The sequence below is a fragment of the Macaca nemestrina genome, chromosome 12 (genome assembly GCF_043159975.1).
Source record: "Macaca nemestrina isolate mMacNem1 chromosome 12, mMacNem.hap1, whole genome shotgun sequence".
NCBI classification, from domain to species: domain Eukaryota; kingdom Metazoa; phylum Chordata; class Mammalia; order Primates; family Cercopithecidae; genus Macaca; species Macaca nemestrina.
Window position 1 is genome coordinate 130,263,223 of NC_092136.1, and position 23,888 is coordinate 130,287,110.

Consider the following 23,888-nt stretch of genomic DNA (forward strand, 5'->3'; position numbering starts at 1 on the left):
CAGAGAAATCCTAATGAGTTAGAGGACAATCATTTCCAAGGATTTTGAGTGTGTCTTAAGTTATTTTATTAAAATAAAAATTTATTTTTTCTGAGTTCAGAGGCATAATCTGGAGGTCAGAGAGCACTTATAGCCAGGAAATGTTTGCACATAATAACAGATATGCTATTTGTTCCCAGGAATTTTTTTTCTTTAAACCTCAGAGTCAACACAGTCAAATACAAAGCAAGTGGAATTTCTGCTCTGTAATTCTAAAATTGTCTTTTTAGACTCATAGCAGAGAAAATAATCCGAAAAAAGCCACTTGGAAGAAAGAGTGACTAAAGTTGATGACAACAGATTGGAAAGATAATTAAAAAGCATCAAAAAACCACAACACTTTCAAGATTAGAAAAAAACTGCTCAGGGCAGATGAGCTGGAGAGGGTAAGAAAAGGGGAGGACCTGCCTAAGGAGAAAGGTTGGTATGGCTCAACACGAGGCCAGGGGAACCATAAGGACAAGGTTAGTGATAACATTAGAAGTTGGCTGGCCTCAGGCCACAAGTGCCACCCTACACGGCTGCTTGGCGAGCCACACAAGAGTTGAGTTATAGGGTCCCATCACCCTTTCATGAACACATGACATGTGTCTCTTGGCCTATGGGACTATGTTAGATGATCTTGTCCAGAAGGAACGATAGACGGCCCTCGGTGCCCTTAAACTTAGCTCATCTCTTTTCAAACTACCGCATATAATTCTCACGTTAAGGGCTAAGGGTGTGTGTGCATAAACAGAGAGTGGGACCTGGGCTACTGCAGGGTTGAAGTAAGGTAGAAATAACAGTTCCCAGCCTCCATCCTGGGGCTGGAAGACAGTGCAGGGTTGATGTTAGCTGTGTATATCCCCCAAACCAAGACTGGTGGGATCCACCCTGTGGAACATAGTAATGGTTAAGAGGCTGTTAAGAAATTGATATGCAGAAGGTCCCAAGCATTTCTCATTTGTCCTAAGCTTGTCCTAAGGTGTATAATAGTGATCATGTAAAGCACTGGAAACACTGCTTGCAGGGCAATTGCTCAATGCATGATTGCTAGTTGGTTTTTTTCAGGAAAACAGAACAAATATGTTAGATCTAGATATATACAAGGGGGGATTTACCATGGGAATTGGCTCACACAATTCTGAAGGCTGAGGAGTCCCATGACAGGCTTGTCTGTAGGCTGGAGAACCAGAGAAGCTGGTGGTATGATTCAATCTGAGTCCAAAGGTCAGAGAACCCTGGTGGGAGATGAAAAGAGGAGGTGCTTATATAATTCCTAGAGTTCAAAGGCTCAAGAACTTGGAGTTCTGATATTCAAGGGCAGAGAAAGTGGATGTACCAGCCCCAAAAGAGAGGGAAAACGCACCCTTCCTCTATCATGTTGTTGTCCTCAGTGGATTGGATGATACCTACCCAATACTGGTGAAGGCAGATTTTACTTGCTCCGTCTATTGACTCAAATGCTAATCTCTTCCAGAGACACCCTCACAGACACACTCAGAAATAATGTTTCACCAGCTATCTGGGCATCCCTTAGCTCAGTCAGGCTGACAAATAAATTAACAAACACATTGCTATTATTTTTATGGTTGAAACCAAACTGAAAACTTTGGTTTTTGCTGTTTAGCAAAGAAATTCTATTTGTTTTTTAAAAACAAACAAGCAAAAAGCACCTAACCTGAGAAGTCAGCACAGCCTTCAGATCCTCACCCCTAGAAAGCTCTTGTCTTGGCTGCTCCCTCCTCCTCGCGAGAAATTCCTTATGCAGTACGTGCAGGAACTGCCTGCGTGGGATGATCTGTGAGCTACATGTGGACTACCCCAATCTGCTTTTTGTTCCTAATTCCTGAATGAGCAACTGAAAATTCCCCATGTGATCACTCCCTCTACCAGCTCCGGCTTTCCCAGAAACGCTAGGCTTGCTGTTTTGTACATTTGCAGGATAAAAGAAATGTAAACATTTAAATAATAATGTATTTTTAAAGGCATAATGGGGTTAGTTAGGTAAAACAACCCATCTCACATCATCTGCAGAAGAAATCTAATAAGTTTTGGGGTTCATTGGGGAACCAGAGAATATTCTATTTTATGAGAGGATTAAGTTTTTATTGAATTACGTCTTTATTCAAGGCTCTTTGGTTCATCTACTAAAATAGGGAGTTTAAACTCAGTGATCTTTGGACTAGTAAAATGAAAATCATGATAAGAATCTTTTCATAAATCAGTTCTTTCTTTCTTTTGTTTCTTTTTTTTGAGACAGAGTCTTGCTCTGTCACTCAGGCTGGAGTGCAGTGGTGTGATCTCGGCTCACTGCAACCTCCTCCCCCTGGGTTCAAGCAATTCTCCTGCCTCAGCCTCCTGAGTGGCTGGGATTACAGGTGTGCACCACCACGCCCAGTTAATTTTTGTATTTTTTTTAGTAGAGTCGGGGTTTCATCATGTTGGTCAGGCTGGTCTCAAACTGCTGACCTTGTGATCTGCCCGCCTCGGCCTCCCAAAGTGCTGGGACTACAGGTGCCTGCCACCACACCCAGCTATATATATATATATATTTGTGTGTATATATATATACACAAAATTTGTATTTTTAGTAGAGATGGGGTTTCACTGTGTTAGCCAGGATGGTCTCGATCTCCTGACCTCATGATCTGCCCGCTTCAGCCTCCCAAAGTGCTAGAATTACAGGCGTGAGCCACCGCGCCTGGTCTATGAATCAGTTCTTTCAACAAAGACTCTACTGGGGCTGAGGGCTGCCAGATATTGGGTGTTCCTGGAGATGAAGCCAGTTGTGTCTATTGGCCTCTTCTCCAAATAGCCAAAGCAAGTGTGCTCAGTGCCCTGGAGTGACCCAAGGGCAGTGGAATGAATAGTAAAAAATGTCTCAGGAAAACTGAGTTCTAGTTATGGTTTTTCCATTAATAGTTGAGGCTCCCAAGCTTCTCTGGGCTTCAATTTTATCATCTGTAAAAATAAAGGCATAAGACTATTGGTGATTTCGAAATACTGATCTCATGTCAGGCTAGTGACTTAAAATCCCTCCAGGAGAGGTTGTTAAAGGTACACATTTCTTAGCACAAATCTGGAAACAACCCAAGTGCCCATGAGTAGGGGAGTGGTTAAAATAAGTCATGGTATACCCAACCATAATTGCCCTTTGAAAACTATGAATTAGATCTGCATGTGCTGATATAGAAAGATCTCTAAGGAATATCGACTGAAAAAAGTAAAGTACAGAGCAATATATATGGCAAAATTCCTCTTGTGTAATGGAAAATGTGCGTGTGTGTGTGTATGTGTGTAACTGAAAATGAATATATATTCATATATAAATGCACATATATATGGCACAAACTTGCTTTCAGTTATTGTTTATGTGGGCGTATACATGAAACTGTTAAGAGCGTTTATCTTAATGAAGTCTAACAGCTGTATGGGCAGGGTAGTATTTAAGGTATTGCTAATAACAATAGTAATGTTAATAGCTAAGGGCTGATTCACCCCACCTATTTCTGATGTCTTCTTTTTTTGTACCCGTCAACATTTATCTACTAATGGGTTATAACAAGAAGGGGACTTTGTACTGTGGGGATAATACTGAATGGGCAGTAAGTGGATCTGAGTTTAAATCGTATTCTAGTTGAACATTCTTCTGCAAGTAACTTAACTTCCCTGGATCTCAATGTCCTCATCTTTTAAATGCGGTAATAGAACTGGCAATAAAACGTGGTGGTTCTATTTTAATTTGCAGGTAGTGTTTATAAGTAATCTGGGGAGACACACAGGAACACATACACACACTCAAATACAGAAAAAATGAGTAAAGAGCATTGCTAACTCTCAACAAATACTTTAAAGTTCTTTCTTAACACTATGGGCTATGGAGGAGAAATAACCTTTATCCTTGGGGAATTTTATGATCTTGTAAGGGAGACAAAACAAATTTGTGTGAACCAACTAGAGAACAATATAAAGCCACATATGACAACCTTGGATTAACCTTATTCTTACGGAGTTCCCTTTAAAATATGACTCACCTGAAACTCAAGAAAACCAGACTCAGCAATAAATGTAAAACCCAAGTCCCTCGGTCACATTTGCACTGAAATGTAAAATAAAGGGTTAGACGGGTACAATTTCCTTTGTAGTGATAAGATCCTCTGATTCTATTATATAATCTCCAAAAGCAGGTCCAAATTGAATACTTTTTTTCTCCTGAAACTAGATTCCTCTCTGTTTAGTAGAGTCCCCATTTCCAATTTAGGGCTTTGCCAACCCCGTATAACTTCTTTGCACAAAATTCCCCAAGATAAGGTCAAGGAGAAGGCCTTACATTATGTCAGCCCCATTATCTGAGCTCGAGAGCCTCCCTTGGCTCCACCCTGTCTGGGCAATGCAGTGGGAGAGGGGATTGGACTGGGGGTGGCCAGGTGGCTGTCTGGCCAGCCTGGTCACAAAGACCCCAGTGAGTGTGAGATGAGCACATGACAGGGGCTCTGGGCAGGTCAGACTTGACGCCTAACTTGACCCCACTGACAGCCAGAGTTTGATAAAGACATGATTGAGTTGGAGATTTCTTTCTGACAGTTTAATGGATAGCTATAATTAGGGGCCCGCTCTGAGGGTGTGGAAACACATAGACCCCATTGTAGGGAGGCTAAATGCTACAAAGGTCAAGGCCAAAATATGGTATGAAAGAAACTCAACGTTTTCCAACATGCAGGAGAAGTGAGTCAGTAGTGAAACGTGTTTAACGAGCATGATCAAGCATACCCAGTTCTTTTTGGTTCTTGAGCCTAATGGTTGTCATCAGTGGTGGCTCTCAGAAGCAGAGTTTCAGTCCTTGTGGCTCCAGAGACTAGCACTCTGAAGGTGGAGCTGACGGGATAAACTTCCCACCTGATCTCAGAAAGCAACTGACTTTCTTTTCTTCTGGAACCATCTCCCTGACTAAAAATAATAATGACAACCACAATAACTGAGACATACACATCGAATTTTAATGTTAAATTTAAACAGCATTTGTCAGTTTGTTTATACTTCTTTGTCAAAATAATGATTAATGAAAGTGGCTTTCAGCCCTAGATAGTTTCTGGGACTTCTTAAAAGCCTTTTTCTTAGAATAAAGGAGTCATGATGTGCCAGCCATAATAAGATCCAACTAACAATGATAAAAAAAAAAAAAAAAAAAAAAATACAGTGAGTAATGGCAATAATGTTCTCATTAAAGGAAAACAGTTCACAACTTAGACAGAAACAGAGGGAATTAGTGAAACTCCATCCACCGAGGGCTCATAGGCTGCCCTTGGAAATACTCTTACCTGGTCACAGTACTAGTGAATTCATTTCCTGGTTAAGTTGGTAAGGCAGGCATCTTGAAAGACATTCATTAATCGAAGAATCAGATAATCCCAGGGCTGAAAAAGGATTTTGGAGGCCCTAGAGTGCCAAGAGGCTGACCCACCTCTGCCATATGGATTCTGATGAACAGAAGCTCTGACTCCTTTACACTGCCTATCCCAATCTGGGTAGCTGTGAGTATTAACAAACTTGTCCTGATACAGTAGTCTCCCTTATCTGCAGTTTCACTTTCTACAGTTTTAGTTACCTGTGGTTAACCGCAGTCCAGAAATAGTAAATGGCAAATCTCAGAAATACACATAAGTTTTAAATTGCCTGCCCTCCTGAATGGCATGATAAAAATCTCATGCAGTCCTACTCCATCTCACCCAGGACATGAATCATCCTATTGTCTGGCGTATCCATGCTGTCTGTGCTACTCACCCATGAGTCACATAGGAGCCGTCTTGGTTATCAGATTGACTGTCATTTGTTTTGCAGTGCTTGTGTTCAAGTGACCCTTATTTTACTTAACAGTGGCTCCAAAGAACAAAAGTGGTGATGCTGGCCATTTGAACACGCCTAAAAGAAGCTGGGAAGTGCTTCTGTTAAGTGAAAAGGTGAGAGCTCTTGACTTAATAAGGAAAGAATAAAAATTACAATATTAAAGTTGCTGAGATCTACAGTGAGAATGAATTTTTTACCGGTGAAATTGTGAAGAAAAAAAAATTCATGTAGTTTTGCTGTTGCACCTCAAACTTTATTATAGGTATGTATGTATAGGAAAAAAACATAGTTGGGATTGGTACTATCCTAGGTTTCAGGCATCCATTGGGTGTCTTGGAACATATTCCCTGTGGATAAGTGGGGACTACTGTATTGAGCTAAAATCTGTTTTTTTTCCTACCTCCCACTGATTGGTTCCATTCTATCAATTGGGGTCATATAGAACAGGGCTAAGTCCCTGTTATATATGTAACTAGGACTGGTTATGTAATTTGCAGGGCCCAGTGCAAAATGAGAATGTGGGGCCCATGTTAAAAACTACTAAGAATTTCAAGATGGCAACAGAGCATTAAGCCAAGGGTGGAACCCTTCTAACTGCAGAGCTCTGTGTGGCTTTACAGGTAAGCACACCCAGAAAGTTGGCTGTATAGGGATCAGTGTTAATAGAAGGAAACTTTATTTTTCCTCCACTTTGTGTTATAACTTTTTTCAATTCCTTCTTCCTTCCTGCAGATCCCATGGAATATTCTGGTCTTTTGCAGATATTAAAAGCCCAGTTCAATATTTTATTAAACTCCAAGCTCTCAATCACTACCTTTGCCCTGGCTGGGGCTGGGAAACTTGCAGAGACTTGCCTCTTCTCTTTGTCCTCCTGGCTGGTCTACTTCCCACTCTTCATGTTGCTGTTGGCTCCTTCAGGGCTAGCCAGGGGTAGAAGGAGAAGGGCAGTGGATGGGAAAGGTCTTCCTTATTTGGCAGGCCCAGGTAGGTGCTCTCTGAGTTGAGCACCCAAGTGCTCCTCCTTTCTTTCATGGGTATGTCTCTGGGTTCTTCTAAGCTCCTCCTTTGCAGACTTCCAACTGCAGTTTTCTGGTGCAGGGATGTCTCCTTTGGCTAGAAATTAATGACATTCTCCCAGCCCATGGCTGGTGGTTCACTGCAGTCTCCTTCTGCTGGGGTCGTCCACCCTGCACTCCCTAATTCCTGTGGTCCTCTTGGATAGAGTTTTCAATCTGCCTCATGCTGGTTTCTTCCTCAGGTTCGCATGTGGACCTTAGGAAATGTGTTTTTGCCCTGCCATTCGCATAGCTCCCTTCAGTCTGCCAGCACAGCTTCTACTCCCTGCCCACAGCCAGAGACTCCCTCCTTCAGATTTTCTTCCAAGTAAGTGTGACTCAGATACTAGTTCCAGAATCTGCCCCAATTCCAAGGAATATATGGCAAGCCTGTTAGAGATTATTTGAAACTCATCTCAGTTGGCCTGAATAGTGGAGGATTAGGAGGGCATTTCAGCATACAACTTTCTTTTCTTTTCTTTTCTTTTCTTTTCTTTCTTTTCAGGCAGAATTTTGCTCTGTTGCCCAAGCTGGAGTGCAATGGTGCAAGCAAGGCTCAGTGCAGCTTCCATCTTCTAGACTCAAGCAGTCTTCCCATCTCAGATCCTGAGTAGCTAGGACCAAAGGCATGTACTACCACACCTGGCTGATTTTTTTTTTTTTTTTTTTTTTTGAGAAATGGGGTCTCACTTTGTTGCCCAGGCTACAACTTTCTTTCTGAAGAAAGCTTACCATTTGTTGCTCCTCCCTAATGGATATTTAGTCTTTTCTTATATCATCTGGAGATGAGTGATAGATCAGTGCAAGCAGAACAAATTATTGGTGTTGCCCCTTTCTCTAAATTTGAAGGTAGTTGGCACTTATTGTGCTTAGTGTTAGGGCTTTAGCAGACAGTGAGACAATAAAGAGAAGTCCCACTTGAACATCCTGTTACACAAGTAATGGACTAAGAAACATTTGAGGATAACTACAGCTATGGATTCAATGTTTGTGTCCCCCACAAATTCCTGTGTTGAATTCCTAACTTCCAATGTGGCTATGTTTGGAGATAGGGCCTTTATGCAGGTAATTAAGGTTAAATTAGGCCATAAGGGTAGGGACCTGATCTGGTAGAATTTGCACCCTTATTCTTAATTCCCTTTCTCTCTCATGTGCCCTTCTCTCTCCACCATGTGAGGACACAGTGAGAAGGAGGATATCTGCAAGCTAGGAAGAGGGCCCTCAACAGAACTAAACTGGCTGGCACCTGGATCTTGGACTTCCCAACCTTTAGAATTGTGAGAAAGTAAATGTGTGTTGTTAAAGCCAGTCTGTCTATGGCATTTTGTTAGTCAGCCCAGGTTGAGTAAGATGACTACTCTGCACTTTGGTGAGTGTTGCCTTTCTAAATGTGAGCACCTGCCATTCCTTTAATCTTCCCCAGCAGACCAAAATCTCTTTGCTCACCTCTCTGGACAGGCTCTCATTTGTTACATATTGGAGTCACATTTTTCAAAGGAATTGTTCTCTGTGGAGAACAATGAGCATAAGAGAAAATTGTGTTAAGTCACTTCACTCTTGAAAACCCATTTGGTTGTTCTTAAAATGTAAATATAAAATATGAGATTAGTAGGATAAAGAAGGGTTGGATGCACAAACATATAACGAGGATTACTCTCTTGTAAATACAATTTAGATGGTTGTCTTTCTCTTTTGCCGAGGTTGCATGGTAGCATTTGGGTAACGTAAATGCACTTTTGATTCAATGTGACTGTATTTAACTTCAAGGATGGTGCCCGGATCTAAACATGCTATCCCAGGGTGGTCTCCTGAGCAAAAGGAAGAGGACTCTCAACCCCAGGACCCAGAAGCTATAGTTCTCTGAATGAGACTGAAAGTGCAGCGATGCTGGTGGCCTAAATCCATCCTGCTGTCTCATTTGGTATCTCATTTTCTCTATTTTATCCTTACTGTATGCTTTTAAAATGCAGGTACAGAACTCATACTTATATTTTTAATTGTCTTTCTTTCGGATTCTGCCCTTTGATGTATTAAAATATATTTATCAATTTTAAAGTATCTCTTCACATGATGCTTATTAATTGCAAAGGGAAAGACAGTTAACTTTACAGAGGGGAAACCTGACAGCCTTCCCCACAAGCAAATGACCAGCGTAAGACACAGGGGCATCATGTGCCTCTGGATACCATGCACTGAGAAGGACATAACACCACTGTGCGTATTGCTAAAAAGGCACAACCTCCATCGAACCTTGAGAAAACACCAGACAAACACCCAGATGGTGGAACATTCTATAAAATAAAATTATATCAATGTCATTAAAGACAAGAAAGACTGAGGACCTAGCTCACAGATTGGAGGAGATTAAGAAGACATACTGATTAAATGCAATGCGGATAAGAAAAAGGCCACTGGTGGGAAAATTGGTGAAATTCAAATAAGGTTTGTAGTTTAGCTAAGAGTATTGTATAAATGATAATTCCCTGGTTTTAATAGTTTTACTAAGGTTTTATAAGATGTGAATGTAAGAGAAAGCTAGGAAAGGTTTTTGCAATTTTTCTTTGAGTCTATCATCATTACTTTAAACTAGAAGTTTACAAATTGTATTTATTGGGTCTCTCCTCTATGCTATTCTCTGTGCTGCAAGGACAGCAGTAAACAAGACACAAGCTCTGCTCACAGAGGCTCACAGTAGAGTTTGCAGAAGCCCAAGCAGTCATGCACTACTTGTTATGGTGGGTGCATGCACACAGTGCCGCAAAGAGCAAACAGCTGAGTGTGAAAGAAAGTGTGCCACAAATCTGAATGAGAAATAGCCGTTGGCTGGAGAAAACTGGAAGTGACATGGAAACTGAATCCCAAAGATGGATTACAGCTATCCAAATAGACAAATGGCATGTGGAAGAGAGATAGGGGAAGCTGTTCAGGCACAGGGGCAAATTGTGCAAAGGGAGAGCCTGTTGGGGAACTGTAGGAATAGATGTGCATGCCTCCTCAGTGTGCTGGAGGGCAGGAAGGGTGCGTTTGAAGTCTGTGAGCCTGAACGGGAGCAGGATGCAGGGGCCAGCCCAGGAAGGTCTCCCGAAGGCCTGCTGAAGGCCTGCAAAAGAGCTGGGAACGTGAAGTCATTGAAGGATTCCAAACAGAGATTTGAAATGAGATTTATGATGTAGTGCATGCACTCTGGTCACTGAGTAGCTAATAGACGAGAGCTAGCAGTCAACGGCTCGTCTCTGATTCCAGTCACAGTCCGTGTGGCCAGACAAGGATATTGAGGTCATCCAGATGAGAGGACAGTGGCCTGAGTGGGTGTAGAAATCAGTAAATGCCTCAGTGTCTTTGTGAATCTCACCTCTCTCCTAAGGAGAAAGGAATCAATGTGAATACCTACCATGAGCTGAGTTCTACACTGGACATTTCACTCTCGTCATTCCTTGATGTGCCTATCAAAGCCTGATGTTAGAGTGATAGTCATTTTCATTTTAATTGTAGGTAATTGAGGCTCTATAAGGTTCAGTGGTTGAATCCACTCCCTGTATCACAGAGGGGTGAAGGACAGAGCTGAGATTCAAGTCCAGGTCTGCATGGCTCCAGAGCTCATCCTCTGTTTACTATAAAATATCACATATAATCTAATATTATACCCATCAGCCTCATGTCATTGGCCAGTTATCATGTGTAAGGTTTACAACTGAGAGAAAATAGTCTCCAGTGGCTCCTGTTTTAGGTCAGACAGACTGTAGGCACACACTGAGCAGGAATCTGCCTGCCTGATCCAGCGCTGGGCCTGCATAGTCCCCGTGGCGAGTTCTCACCACAGCAGGCAGAGTTCTCCCCGTACCCTCCCCGACCCCTCTGTACCCCAGGCTGGCAGGTGAGTGGAGGTGTGAAAGTTTGCTCCGCGCCCTTCACATAGTGTTCCAGTTAGGGATTTATTGAATGATCTTAAGTTATTTCTCATTCAGATTTGTGGCACACTTACTTTCTTTCACACTCAGCTGTGTTTCATGTTCAACTTAGATCCAGGTTCAAACTATTTCACAAGATGGTTTTAGATTATAAACTAAAGAGGCCGAAAAGGCAGGAACATTCAAAACAAATTAGGCCTCAAATTATACAATTTCATAACTAAGTCTGCAAATGTAATCTTGTGTTGCCTCTCCTCTCTGCTCGGGGCCACCGTGATATCTTCCTGGTGTTTTCAAGTGAGGTTCTGGATATTTATTCTGAAGACCATTCGCTCCGACTTCTTATGTCTTACCTCCCTTTGCCCACAAAGAAACCTATTTTCCCCGGTCACGTAATGTTCCCTCTAAGACTATATCACTTTCCACACCTTTCCATTGCCAACACTTCCAGAGGTCTGTCACATTCTCTCTTCACAGATGTGCCCAACATGGTTCCTACCCCTCCACCTTCCACCCACTTCTAGAAAGAAATACACTTCTCACAGAACACTTTAAGTCCAGGCTTAGGGAAGCCACTTAGCTCCCAGAACCCATGGTAGATACAGTTGCAGGTAATCTGGGTTCTAACGAGCACAGCACAAATTCTTACCAACTTAGTCTTCATGAGCAGATGGGACGCAGTCCTCCTCCTAGCCGAATTGTTAGCAAAAAAATAATAGCAAAGCCTTTGCTTGGGGTCTTTTGGGACCAAACCACTTAATAGAATATCCCAGAGAACATTTTAATCCTTATAATTGAGGTATTTATCATCTAGAAATAGAGCCATTTCTATGTTGCCAGGTACCTTAGGCTATTTGAGCAAGACCTCAATGCTGGGGTGATTGCTATGAATGCTAAGCCAGTCACCTGGGTGAATAGCAAAATAAGATTTTAAACAATAGTCTGGGCAGGTTCTATGCAAGGGAGAAATTTGGCTTAACCCAAAAGAATAGATTTTTAATGGTGGAAACTATGGGTAGCATATTAGCAGCAGGTGAAAAATGTTGTGCGGGAGGCTTCTGCCTTCCAAGCATTCCTGTTTGTCTGCCTGTGATCCAGACCTTCAGAATTTGCTCTCATGTCCAGGTAGTTCGGTGCTGGTGGGAATATCTCAAGTAATGTTTAATATTTAGTAGTGAATAATTTACGCGTAGTTTTCTCAAACTTCCTTTGCTCCTTTGTTTATTCATTCATATAATCAGAAAATTATATGAACCAGAGATTCAAATATGAGATTATTACTTTTAAAGAGTTTACACTGTGTCAGAGAGAAAGACATTTTAGTGGGAAACAGCATACGATTAGTAAGCGCTATTGTTGAGTTATGTAAAAGGCCCCGTGGAACACAGAGATAAGAACCAGTTCTCTTTGGGAGGCCGAGACGGGCGGATCACGAGGTCAGGAGATGGAGACCATCCTGGCTAACACGGTGAAACCCCGTCTCTACTAAAAAATACAAAAAACTAGCCGGGCGAGGTGGCGGGCGCCTGTAGTCCCAGCTACTCCGGAGGCTGAGGCAGGAGAATGGCGTAAACCCGGGAGGCGGAGCTTGCAGTGAGCTGAGATCCGGCCACTGCACTCCAGCCTGCGCGACAGAGCCAGACTCCGTCTCAAAAAAAAAAAAAAGAACCAGTTCTGCTTGAGGATCGTGGAACGCTCTGTGGAGGAGATTGTGTTTAAAGTCGCAGCTGGACACCTTCATTAAGAGGTGAGGTGAGAGGGGTGGCATGGGAGGAGGACATTTCAGGCAGGGGTGGGGTGACCTACCATCCTAGTTTGCTTGGGCCTGAGGGAATTCCTGGGGATCCAAGACTTTCACTGCTAAAACCAAAACAGTTCCCAAACAAACTCAGATGGTCAATCGCCTTAGAGAGGGGGAAATTTATGCTCAGCATGAGAATGGTTTGGCCCTTCCCATTTCTACAATAATGGTCTGTTCTATGTAGGTCAACGTCTCTTTTCTCTTTAGATACCTTTTTTTCTTGCCTAGCAAAAGTTTTACTTATTATGGGTTATTTACAGTAAGAGCTTTAAGATCCACTTTCTATAACACGTCACACCTCATTTGCTCTCCTAAACCAATGCAATGCCTCAATGAGTCCTCAAGCAGAAATGAAGAACTGAGATCTGTTCTTACCTCTTGCTTTTAGCTCCCCTTCTCTCTTTCTTGTGCCTCTTTCTTCTTTCTGCCGACTTCCTTCTCCTTCCCAGTCTCTGTCTCCTTCTCTTTCTTCAGCACCAAGTACCTTCTCTGTTTCTGAGGAAGCAGCAGAGGAGCCTATGTGATCCAGAAAACTTGTTCTTGGGTTCTGGAAGCAGAGATGCAGGAATGGACCAATAAGGCACTAAACAAACCCATTTAGAATCTCAAGAAAGAAATATCTAACAGCATAATCATAACAACAACAATTTGATTTCTTCAGAAGCACTCCAATAGCTTCACTGGCATTAGCTAATCTTGTGCAGTGAGGAGGTGCAATTCCCTCTAGCCTGGCAGATTCTGTTTGGTTATAGTATTTATAGTGGCTCCTTTTCAGAATCTGATTCTCTGCCCCTTTCTCCTAATGAATCTCCATGTTGATGGAAATACATTTATATCTTCCCTCCTTTAAAAACGGAATATGAGACTAGAGACAGACGGTATCCTACCCCCAATCCTCCAGGTTCACATATGTAACATATCTCTGTATTGTGTATTCAGAGGCGCTTTCCCATCTCTATACCTAACAACCACATGAACAAGTAGAACTCTGGGTGCACAAGGAATAGAACCACACAGAAGTTTAAAAGCTTAAAGCAGAAGTGGGGGTCAACAGAAAAGCCTGCAGGTCCTTGAAAGTGGGGTTGTGAGCGCTGGGCCCATCAAGATGCCCTCAGCACACTGCACACCCAAAGGAAGAGCTCACTCTGTGTGTTGACTTCCTGACTGATGCATGTGCAGTGAGAAAGAATCAAACCAAAGACCAAGGAGTCTTTTATATATATACTTTTTAAAAAAATTATACTTTAAGTTCTAGGGTACATGTGCACAATGTGCAGGTTTGTTACATATGTATACATGTGCCATATTGGTTTCCTGCACCCATTAACTCGTCATTTACATTAGGTATTTCTCCTAATGCTATCCCTCCTCCAGCTCCCCAGCCCCTGACAGGCCCTGGCATGTGATGTTCCCCACCCTGTGTCCAGGTGTTCTCATTGTTCAATTCCCACCTATGAGTGAGAACATGCGGTGTTTGGTTTTCTGTCCTTGTGATAGTTTGTTCAGAATGACGGTTTCCAACTTCATTCATGTCCCTACAAACGACATGAACTCATCCTTTTTTATGGCTGCATAGAATTCCATGGTGTATATGTGCCACATTTTCTTAATCCAGTCTATCATTGATGGACATTTGGGTTGGTTCCAAGTCTTTGCTATTGTGAATAGTGCCACAATAAACATACGTGTGCATGTGTCTTTATAGTAGCATGATTTATAATCCTTTGGGTATATACCCAGTAATGGGATTGCTGGGTCAAATGGTATTTCTAGTTCTAGATCCCTGAGGAATCGCCACACTGTCTTCCACAATGGTTGAACCAGTTTACAGTCCCACCAACAGTGTAAAAGCATCCCTATTTCTCCACATCCTCCCCATCATCTGTGGTTTCCTGACTTTTTAATGATCACCATTCTAACTGGTGTGAGATGGTATCTCATTGTGGTTTTGATTTGCATTTCTCTGATGACCAGTTATGATGAGCATTTTTTCATGTGTCTGTTGGCTGCATAAATGTCTTCTCTTGAGAAGCGTCTGTTCATATCCTTTGCCCACTTTTTGATGGGGTTGTTTGATTTTTTTTCTTGTAAATTTGTTTAAGTTCTTTGTAGATTCTGGATATTAGCCCTTTGTCAGATGGGTAGATTGCAAAAATTTTCTCCCATTCTGTAGGTTGCCTGTTCACTCTGATGGTAGTTTCTTTTGCTATGCAGAGGCTCTTTAGTTTAGTTAGATCCCATTTGTCAATTTTGGCTTTTGTTGCCATTGCTTTTGGTGTTTTAGTCATGAAATCCTTGTCTATGCCTATGTCCTGAATGGTATCGCCTAGGTTTTCTTCTAGGGTTTTTATGGTTTTAGGTCTAATATTTAAGTCTTTAGTCCATCTTGAATTAATTTTTGCATAAGGTGTAAGGAAGGGATCCAGTTTCAGCTTTCTACTTATGGTTAGCCAGTTTTCCCAGCACCATTTATTAAATACGGAATCCTTTCCCCATTTCTTGTTTTTGTCAGGTTTGTCAAAGATCAGATGGCTGTAGATGTGTGGTGTTATTTCTGAGGCCTCTGTTCTGTTCCATTGGTCTATATCTCTGTTTTGGTACCAGTACCATGCTATTTTGGTTATCGTAGCCTTGGAGTATAGTTTGAAGTCAGGTAGCGTGATGCCTCCAGCTTTATTCTTTTCGCTTAGGATTGTCTTGGCAATGTGGGCTCTTTTTTGGTTCCATATGAACTTTAGTTTTTTCCAATTCTGTGAAGAAACTCACTGGTAGCTTGATGGGGTAGTCTAAAAATCACCTTGGGCAGTATGGCTATTTTCATGATATTGACTCTTCCTATCCATGAGCATGGAATGTTCTTCCATTTGTTTGTGTCCTCTTTTATTTCGTTGAGCAGTGGTTTGTAGTTCTCCTTGAAGAGGTCCTTCACATCCCTTGTAAGTTGTATTCCTAGGTATTTTATTCTCTTTGCAGCAGTTGTGAATGGGAATTCATTCATGATTTGGCTTTCTGTCTATTATTGGTGTATAAGAATGTTTGCGATTTTTGCACATTGATTTTGCATCCTGAGACTTTGCTGAAGTTGCTTATCAGCTTAAGGAGATTTTGGCCTGAGATGATGGGGTTTTCTAAATATACAATCGTGACATCTGCAAACAGAGGCAATGTGACTTCTTCTTTTCTTAATTGAATATCCTTTCTTTCTCTTGCCTGATCGCCCTGGCCAGAACTTCCAACACTATGCTGAACAGGAGTGGTGAGAGAGGGCATCCCTGTCTCATGCCAGTTTTCAAAGGGAATGCTTCCAGTTTTTGCCCATTCACTATGATATTGGCTGTGGGTCTGTCATAAATAGCTCTTATTTTGAGATACGTTCCATCAATACCTGGTTTATTGAGAATTTTTAGCATGAAGGGCTGTTGAATTTTGTTGAAGGCCTTTTCTGCATCTATTGAGATAATCATGTAGTTTTTGTCTACCAAAGACCAAGGATTCTAATTCTCCAACAAACAAAAATACAAACTGGGAGAATGTTGTCAGTGGCACTTCCTGCCCTACACCACCCGTTTTTATAATTATTTCCCATGATCCCAGTGTCCTATTGACTCTTCTTAACCCCCAATAGCCCAAAGCTGTGGTGCCCAAACAAAGCTTCTGTTTTCCAGGAAACAGCTGATATTCCCATTGTCGTATTCCTTATTTTTATTCTGTAAGATTGGGAGAGAGAATACAAGTAGGTAAAAGTTACAGGTTCTAGCATCAGACCTGTCCTCCACTCCTGGCTGTTGCTTACTACCTGTGTGACTTGGGCAAATCACTTCTTATCTCGGAGCCCTTTCCTTTATCTGTAGAATGAAGATAGCACAGATTACCTCAAAAGATTGCTGTGCAGTTTAGCTGGAATAAGACTGGAGACATGGGGGTCTACAGGGACTCAGGCTGACTGAGCAGCCCCGTAACCACTTTTTTGAAGGTTACTGGTTGACTAAGCCAAAAGGAAAAGAGAGCTCTGAAGGATGTCTCATTAGCACTTTAAAGTGAATAGCAGGTTTGCTCATGTCTGATTGGCTAGAACTGGTCACATGGTATCTATCACTCAACCAGGAAGAGTTTGGGAAGTACAATTCTCACAGGTGCCAGGAAGGCACAAAGCTGGGAATATTTAGCAATTAGTACAGCATGCAAAGTACCTAGCACCATGACTGGCATGTTCTTTGTGCCACTCCATGCCAGCTGTATTTTAGTTCAGATCTGTTATCTATAAAATGTTGTACATGTATTGTTTAATATATTCAAAAGTGTTAATTGCTGGTAATTGATATATTACATCCTCCCTTTCAGAAGTTCCTACAGCTTAATAGAAAATTCCTGGAGTGACTCAGCTCTCAGTGAGTAACTCAGTGAGTGGAAATATTTGGAAGATTTCCTGAAGGAGGTAGAATTTGAACTGGATTTGGATGTTTGCATAGCATCTCAGTAACAAGCTATCAAGTAGGACTTCTGACCCATGGCACGGAGTGCCTGAGTTCTTTGCTTTGCACATGCAATTTATTTATTTATGATTTGCCCATTTCTTTATTCATTTAGTTATTCATTAAATGTTTACCAAATGTTTATATGTGCCAGGCACTGGAGATATTAGCATGGAAGAAGGCAAAGATGTTTCTCTTTGTGAAGCTTGCATTTTAGTAGGAGAAGACATTAAACCAAAAAAATTAAAAAAAAAAAAAGTAAATATAGTAATAGTATAGTAGGTGGTGAAATGGTTACCAGTGAATGAAGCAGAGTAGGGAGTAGACATGCCAGGGTTACAGAGAGTGGGAGGGTGTTGCTATTTTGTTGGGGGTGGTCAGAAAAGCAATTGAAGGGGCAGGCTCTTTGCAAATCTAAGAGGGGAGCATTCAGACAGAGGGACCAGCAAGGGCCACTGCTCTGAGGAGAGAGTCTTCTGGACCTATTTGGGGAAAGAGTGAAATGGTGGAAAGAACAGAAACTAGGAGCTGGGTCATTATCAGAGTTTTAATCTTGGCTCCGTTGTTGATTTGCTGCTGTACTTGGAGCTAGCAATAAATAAATTGGTTGCGAGGATCCACTGGGAGCTAGGCTTCCTGGGTTTGAATCCCAGCTCTGCCCTTTACTAACTGGGTAAGTGGGGTGAGTTACTTCTCTCTCCAAGTTTCAACTCCTCCATCTGTACATGGGGTGGGGATCCTCACACTTCATGCAGTCTTCGGGAGAATTAAGTGAGTGAATCCACACAGAGCATTGAAACCAGGCCTTGACGTGCTGTGAGCCATCTCTGATGTTAGCTATTGCTATTAGAGCAAGTTATTTCCCCTCTTTGGGATTTAATATCATCGTCCAGCGATTGTGAGCTTTGGAGACATGGTCTCTTTAGCTTCTCTCAGGAAGTCTGAGGCTAATTTATATGTTATTCTGTGGACCATTTGCTTGTCATTTGCTCTCTCCTCAGGAACTGTGTTTTTTCACAGTCCTCATGCTGGATTTAGCTTCTTTCCAGTGAAGCCGAGCATGGGGTACTTCATTTGTCTTTGCTAGACTTCCACTTCTCTCTGCCTCATTGGTGGGCTTTATTCCTTCCTGGAACTTTGCACATCACTTCAGTACATTTTGTTGATTAAAAACATTCTCTCCACAAACTTCAATACACTGGCAAAGGATCTCTGTAGCTGAAACTTTAAAACATGAAACTGCAGGCTGCTTTCTGTTTGGAGACTGAGCATCTGGGAAAGATGCCATTTGAACTGAGGGTGCACCAAGTCATAGACGCTCTTGGATGGCCCTTCCTGCAACATAGTCACAAATGCCAACAAGCATCTTACTGCTCTAGCCACGTGCTGTGGTTGCTAATCATATAAAGTAGTACATTTGAGAACCCATCCTATCCTTGGTCTGAACGTTTGTGTCCCCCCAAAATTTACACATTGAAATCCTAAACACCAAGGTGATGATATTAGGAGGTTGAGCCTTTGGGAGGTGATTTGGTCTTGAGGGTAGAGCCCACATGAATGGGATGAGTGCCCTTATAAAAGGGGCGTAAGGGAGCTTGTTTATCTCTTCTGACATGTGAGGTTACAGTGAGAAGATAGGATCTATGAGGAAACGGGCTATCATTTGACATTGAACCTTGGTCTCCAGATTGTGAGAAAGGTTTTTTTTTTTTTTTTTTTTTTTTTTCTTATCAGCCACTTGATATGGTATTCTGTTGTGGCAGCTCAGACACAGTCCTGTGTCTTTAGAACTCAGGTACATGGTACGCTCCATCAATGCTCATGACCATTTGGTACTCACGCTGGAGTGTGGGGGTTCAGAATGAACAACTGAGACCAGCCGTGCAGCATCTGTCCTCTTTCTGTGAACAGTGCCATTCTGTATGTGACATGGACTCTTAGCTTTAGACCCTACAGATCACGGTGCCGTGTCTTTCACAGAATGAGTGTGCTCAGTACTAGTGATACTAAGCTGGGCGATAAACCCTACTAGGCCCCAGAGAGGTGCGGCCTGCATGGAGTGGAGAGTGTGTGGCCAGGTGAAGCAGCCCAGACAGAAGTGCCAGCACCACCATCCCCGAATTGGGTGACCTCAGCCATGCACCTGAGCTCTGGGCCTCATCTTTCCCATCTATACCATGTGGGCATGTAGCTTTGTTTTGGCAAATAAATGACAATATATGCTTTCAGAAACTGGCGGCTAGTAATCTTATGTAAAGAATGTGTGTATTTATCTTGCCAAATAAATATATGGTTGCTCTTCAATTTCAGATCATGACAAGTCGATATCATAATGAATTTGGTGTATTTCTTGGTCAGGGAAGAAGGAGAGAGAGAGAAAACCCAGTGCCTAGTGATGACGCCAAGTCAAGGTAAAACCTGTCCAAGGGTGGACCTGGCTCCAGTGTCTCTTCCAGTTCTCCTTCACCCTGGGGATTACTCATTCATCTCTATGAATGCAGATTTATGGACCTATAAATGAATGTATGTGTTAGGGCCACCATTGCTTGTTGTAACTCCACAAAGCATGTTGATCACAAAACCCATAGAGGGCCATGGAGGCCCAGCCTGCAACCCAGCCCATCTGCTCCCTGCATCCTCATCCACTGCCTTCCTTACCGCCACCCACCCACATGCCAGCACTGCCGCGCTGCCTCTGCTCCGGCCGTCGCCTGGCCTACACTGCCTTTTCCTCATCTTTCCCAAGGCGACGCCTAACACCTAAAACTGCCTAGAACCACCAGGAAGGCTTCGCTGGCCCAGCCCTGCCAGCCCAGCTTCCCCAGGGGGGGGAAGTCCTTCTTCTGGGGGCTGCTGTGTGCACCTCTGTGCCGCCACGTCTCTCCTCACACGGTGACTTTCTGATGATGCGCCTGCCTCCCCTTTCCATTCACCAGGACAGGGCTTTGTCTTTTCACTCCTGAATCCAAAGCTCACCTGCCACCAGAGAGTTTGTGAATTTCCGCTGAGCACACGGAAGGCCTAGGAAGCTGTGGGGGAGGAAGAGTGAATGACTTCCTTCAAGGCCTCCGGGCAAAGCAGCAGAGCAGCGGGAATCGGAGCCGGAGGAGGCTGGCTCCTCACCCAGAGCCCTCCCTTGAGTCAGGTGGCTCTTCTCTCCCATACCCCGCGTCCGGCGCTTGGCTTTGCTCCCCGGAGTGGGTGGCACCGCGTGGCCGCCACAGGCACAGCATCGCCTCTAGGTATCACCCTCCGCACCCAGGGACGTCCCCATCCCGGTGTTCACAGCTTTGCCTTTCTTGATGGCTAAAGCAACAGCGCCACCTTCCGGCCTCAAGGCCACGGGTGTGGCCAGACCTGGGAGCCCTTGGGCGCCCTCTTGTGGAATTTCAGAAGTTGGGCTGCAGAAATGACTCCGTTATCCCCAACTGACCACGAGGACCGCTGGGCACTTCCACCTCTGAGGTTTGAGTGGTTCAGTGGGCCTGTGCAGGGAAACCCAGCCTAGAAAGCAAGTCTTTACAGCTACCTTGGCGTAGAAGACCAGGCATGTGAGGTCATAAGTTGTCAGGCACAGGTGACATATCATGATTCCTGGAGACAAAATGTCCAGAAAGCTCCTCTAGGCAGCAAATAAAGAAGTTATGGAAAGGAACCGTGGAGAAAAGAGAGTGAAGGGAAAAGAAAGGGAATGTTATTCTGACCCACATGCCTCACTGCTAGGGTTGAAGTCACTAACAAGGCCATTTAGGAAGAGCAGGCTGGAGTTGACAGCCTTTCCCCAGGAGTCCCCTGGTGTTTCCAGGTCCCCCAGTTTGAAGCACTCAGGAACACACTCAGCCCCTGAATCTTCACTCAGCTCCGTGGTGTTACTGGCAATCGTTGGATGTCCCTGGCTGGGGCTCAGCCTCGGCTCCTGTGTCAGCCACATAAGAATCTCAGCATCTTGGGAACGTGAGCTCAACTTGAAATACACTTCCCTGAAAGGATTACTTTGTTTTGGGACAAGGCTCATATCAATCTGTCCTGCCAAGAGATTACTGCTGTTAAACTGTTGGTTTTCATTGCTGTCAAACATAATCTTACAAGGAGAGAGAGGGGCAATCACTCTCAATGCCCAGCTACAAGACGACTTTTGACTGGGCAGGACTTTTCCTGGCACTCTCTGGAGAATAAAAAAGGAATATGTATAATGACTGTTGTGTGATTAATGTTTACACCCACAGTGCGGCTGAGCCATTCCTAGGGGTGCACTGAGTGGGACCCCTCCACCAGCAATGATCCTGCTGGCATTTCGCAGGTGCCTGGGGAGAAGGCCCATTGAAGACCTGGGGCTGAAAGGGCAGCTCAGCTTTGCACATATGCTTGGATTTCCTCTCTGTTCCAAGGCAGACAGTCCTCAGGGTTCGGCCCAACACAGTAAGGATGGGAAGAATAAAGAAACAATGTTCCAACAGTATTTCTGCAGCTCTAAGCTTCTAAAGGGATGCTGGACCAACTAGCATAGATGCTTCCTTTTCTGTAATGCCTTGAAAAACACTTGGGAGTGTGAAGGAGTGAAATTTTATGCTATTGGCCTTGTTCTCGTTTGCTTTTATAAAATTATTCTAATGCAAAACCTACAGAAAATTGGTAACTCAGAATCTCGCCAGATGAACTGTTACGTCGGACTATGCTCTAGGAAGAAGTATTAGAAATCAAAGATATTAACTTTCCAAGTGTTCATTTCCATCTGAGTCCCTCTCTGGGACTCAGTTTCCTACTCTGTACAATTGGGAAGGTGACCTACTCTCAAGGACCTTTATAGTTCAAATACTCTTCGGTTCTGTGAAAACAAGCCTTATATCATCCTGTGGTGGGCTGCATGTCACATTATCACACAGAGTGGTCCTTGATTTACAGAAAAATATTCATTTGCTCATTCATTCACCTATCCACTCATTCAACAAATAGTGAGCACCTACGATATTCCTCACATTGCTGAAGGCAGAGCTGTAGGGTGAGCTGTGAATAAAGCAAGGTGTTGGCCCTCATGGGGCTTGCATTCTTATGGGAACCACAGACAATGAAAGATTTAAACATATATAATGTAACCTGAAGTGATGTAAGCCAGGCACAGAAAGACAAACACTGCATGGTCTCACTTAAATGTGAACTCTAAAGAGCTGGATTCACAGAACCACCGAGTAAAACGGTGGCTGACAGGCTGAAGGGTTGGAGGATTGGGGAGATGCTGGTCAAAGGACACAAAATTTCAGTTCGACAGGAGGAATAAGTTCAAGAGACCTATTGTACAACATGGTGATTACAGTTAACAATATATTGTATATTTGAAAATTGCTCAGAGAGATTTTAAGTGTTCTCACCACAAAAAATGATGTGAGATAAAACATATGTTAAATAACTTGATTTAGCCATTCCATAATGTATACATATATCAAAATGTCATGTTGTACCCAATAAATCTATACAGTTTTGTCAATTAAAACAATTAAATGTAGCGTAATGTAATATAGTATAACAACAGAAAATAAATCAATAGTAAGTGCTATGAAGAAAAATCAGCAGGATAGGCATTACAGGATAAGGAATGCTATTTTTTAGACAGGGTGGTCAGGAAAGCCTGAGAAGGTGGCATTTGTGTAGAGACACTGGAGTAGGGGAGTGAACCATGCCAGGTAGAGGAAAGAGCAAATGAGAGGCTTCACATTCAGGCATGTGCTTGGTGTGTAAGGACACTGGGAGACGGGGGAACGAGGCTGTATTCCTGGATGTGGTCTTAGGTTTTGGTTCTAAGATGCCTTCAGAGTTTAAGAGCATTCTCAAGAGTCAGTGTTGTGTGCAAGGCTCATTGCTAGGCTCTGGGAGTACCCAAAGATAAAACACAGTCTGTGCTAGAGGACACTCCTAAGGGACATGCACTCATCTACACAAGAGAAGGTACTGATGGTGGAAGGAGGTGTGTGCCAAGAATCCAATGCATGGCGCAGATACTGGTTCTGAAGGAGCTCCAGAAATGGGGACTCAGGCACTCAGAGATGCCTGGGCGAGCAGGGGGAGTTTAATGTGGACCTTGAGCAAAGGACCAGGCAAAATGAGAGAGGCAGACTGTTTAGGCAAGGAAAGAGCGAGCAGAGGGAGTCGGCAGGGGTGGGCATGGCCTAATTGGCAATGGCTTGGTTGGAACAAAAGCATCTCACAGAAAAGCCATGGGAAATAAGGGGTGTGAAGAGGCTAATCAAGAAGGAAGGAAGTGGCCTGATTCCTCAAGGCTGGATAAGAAGGTGCTCCTCTGAATTCAAATGAGATTTCATGATCAACTTGGTTAGGACTTTGATGCTATTACTCTAGGAAAGGGTTAATGGTTTCCCCTTGAGGTCTCATTCTCTAAGCGCTGAAAGGGCTGTTTACCTCACAGGCCACTAGGCCCCACCTGCCCCAGAGGCCCAGTTAAGGAAGGATGGCTTCCAGCGCTGCCTCCAGGGTGGAGCCTTCTCATGTGAATGGCTGCTGTCTGCACTCTGCCTAAGCCCTCCAGGTGCTCAAGGGCCCTGTGACCAGGAATCACCTTTCTGAAAACCAACTGGACTGGCCCAGAAGTAAGCCCATCTCCATCCCAGCCTCTGTCTTCCTGTCCCTACTCCTGAGCATGAAGATGTGCAAGACCCTAACTTACTGGAGCACGGCTTGGAGCCTGGGGCATCAGACCCTGTGTCCACTGAGAACTGTGGATGTGGAATATGCCCAGGGCTGCATTCTGAGCTGTGCCTGCCAGCCACACACTGGT

At 43.4% G+C, this 23,888-nt stretch overlaps 1 protein-coding gene and 1 long non-coding RNA gene across 15 annotated transcripts in view; one reads left to right on the top strand and one right to left on the bottom strand.

The window, feature by feature from the left end:
• Positions 1–10,406, top strand: part of LOC105476181 (uncharacterized) — a 127,475-nt gene extending 117,069 nt beyond the window's left edge. For 2 of the 5 annotated variants that reach the window (XR_011611196.1, XR_003016815.2), the window contains exons 2-5: positions 5,896–5,978; positions 6,363–6,849; positions 7,124–7,248; positions 7,426–10,406. This is a non-coding gene — a long non-coding RNA (uncharacterized lncRNA). The remainder of the gene's footprint in view (positions 1–5,895; positions 5,979–6,362; positions 6,850–7,123; positions 7,249–7,425) is intronic. The other 3 variants (XR_011611193.1, XR_011611194.1, XR_011611195.1) reach the window with 3 other exon arrangements.
• Positions 1–23,888, bottom strand: part of LOC139357626 (uncharacterized) — an 82,119-nt gene that overhangs the window by 40,148 nt on the left and 18,083 nt on the right. For 4 of the 10 annotated variants that reach the window (XM_071075849.1, XM_071075850.1, XM_071075848.1 and 1 more), the window contains one exon: positions 13,005–13,176. In XM_071075849.1, the coding sequence (XP_070931950.1) occupies positions 13,005–13,176 (172 nt within the window). Of the gene's footprint in view, positions 1–1,139; positions 1,260–4,055; positions 4,121–4,351; positions 4,969–13,004; positions 13,177–23,888 lie in introns of all 10 variants that reach the window. The other 6 variants (XM_071075852.1, XM_071075853.1, XM_071075854.1 and 3 more) reach the window with 4 other exon arrangements.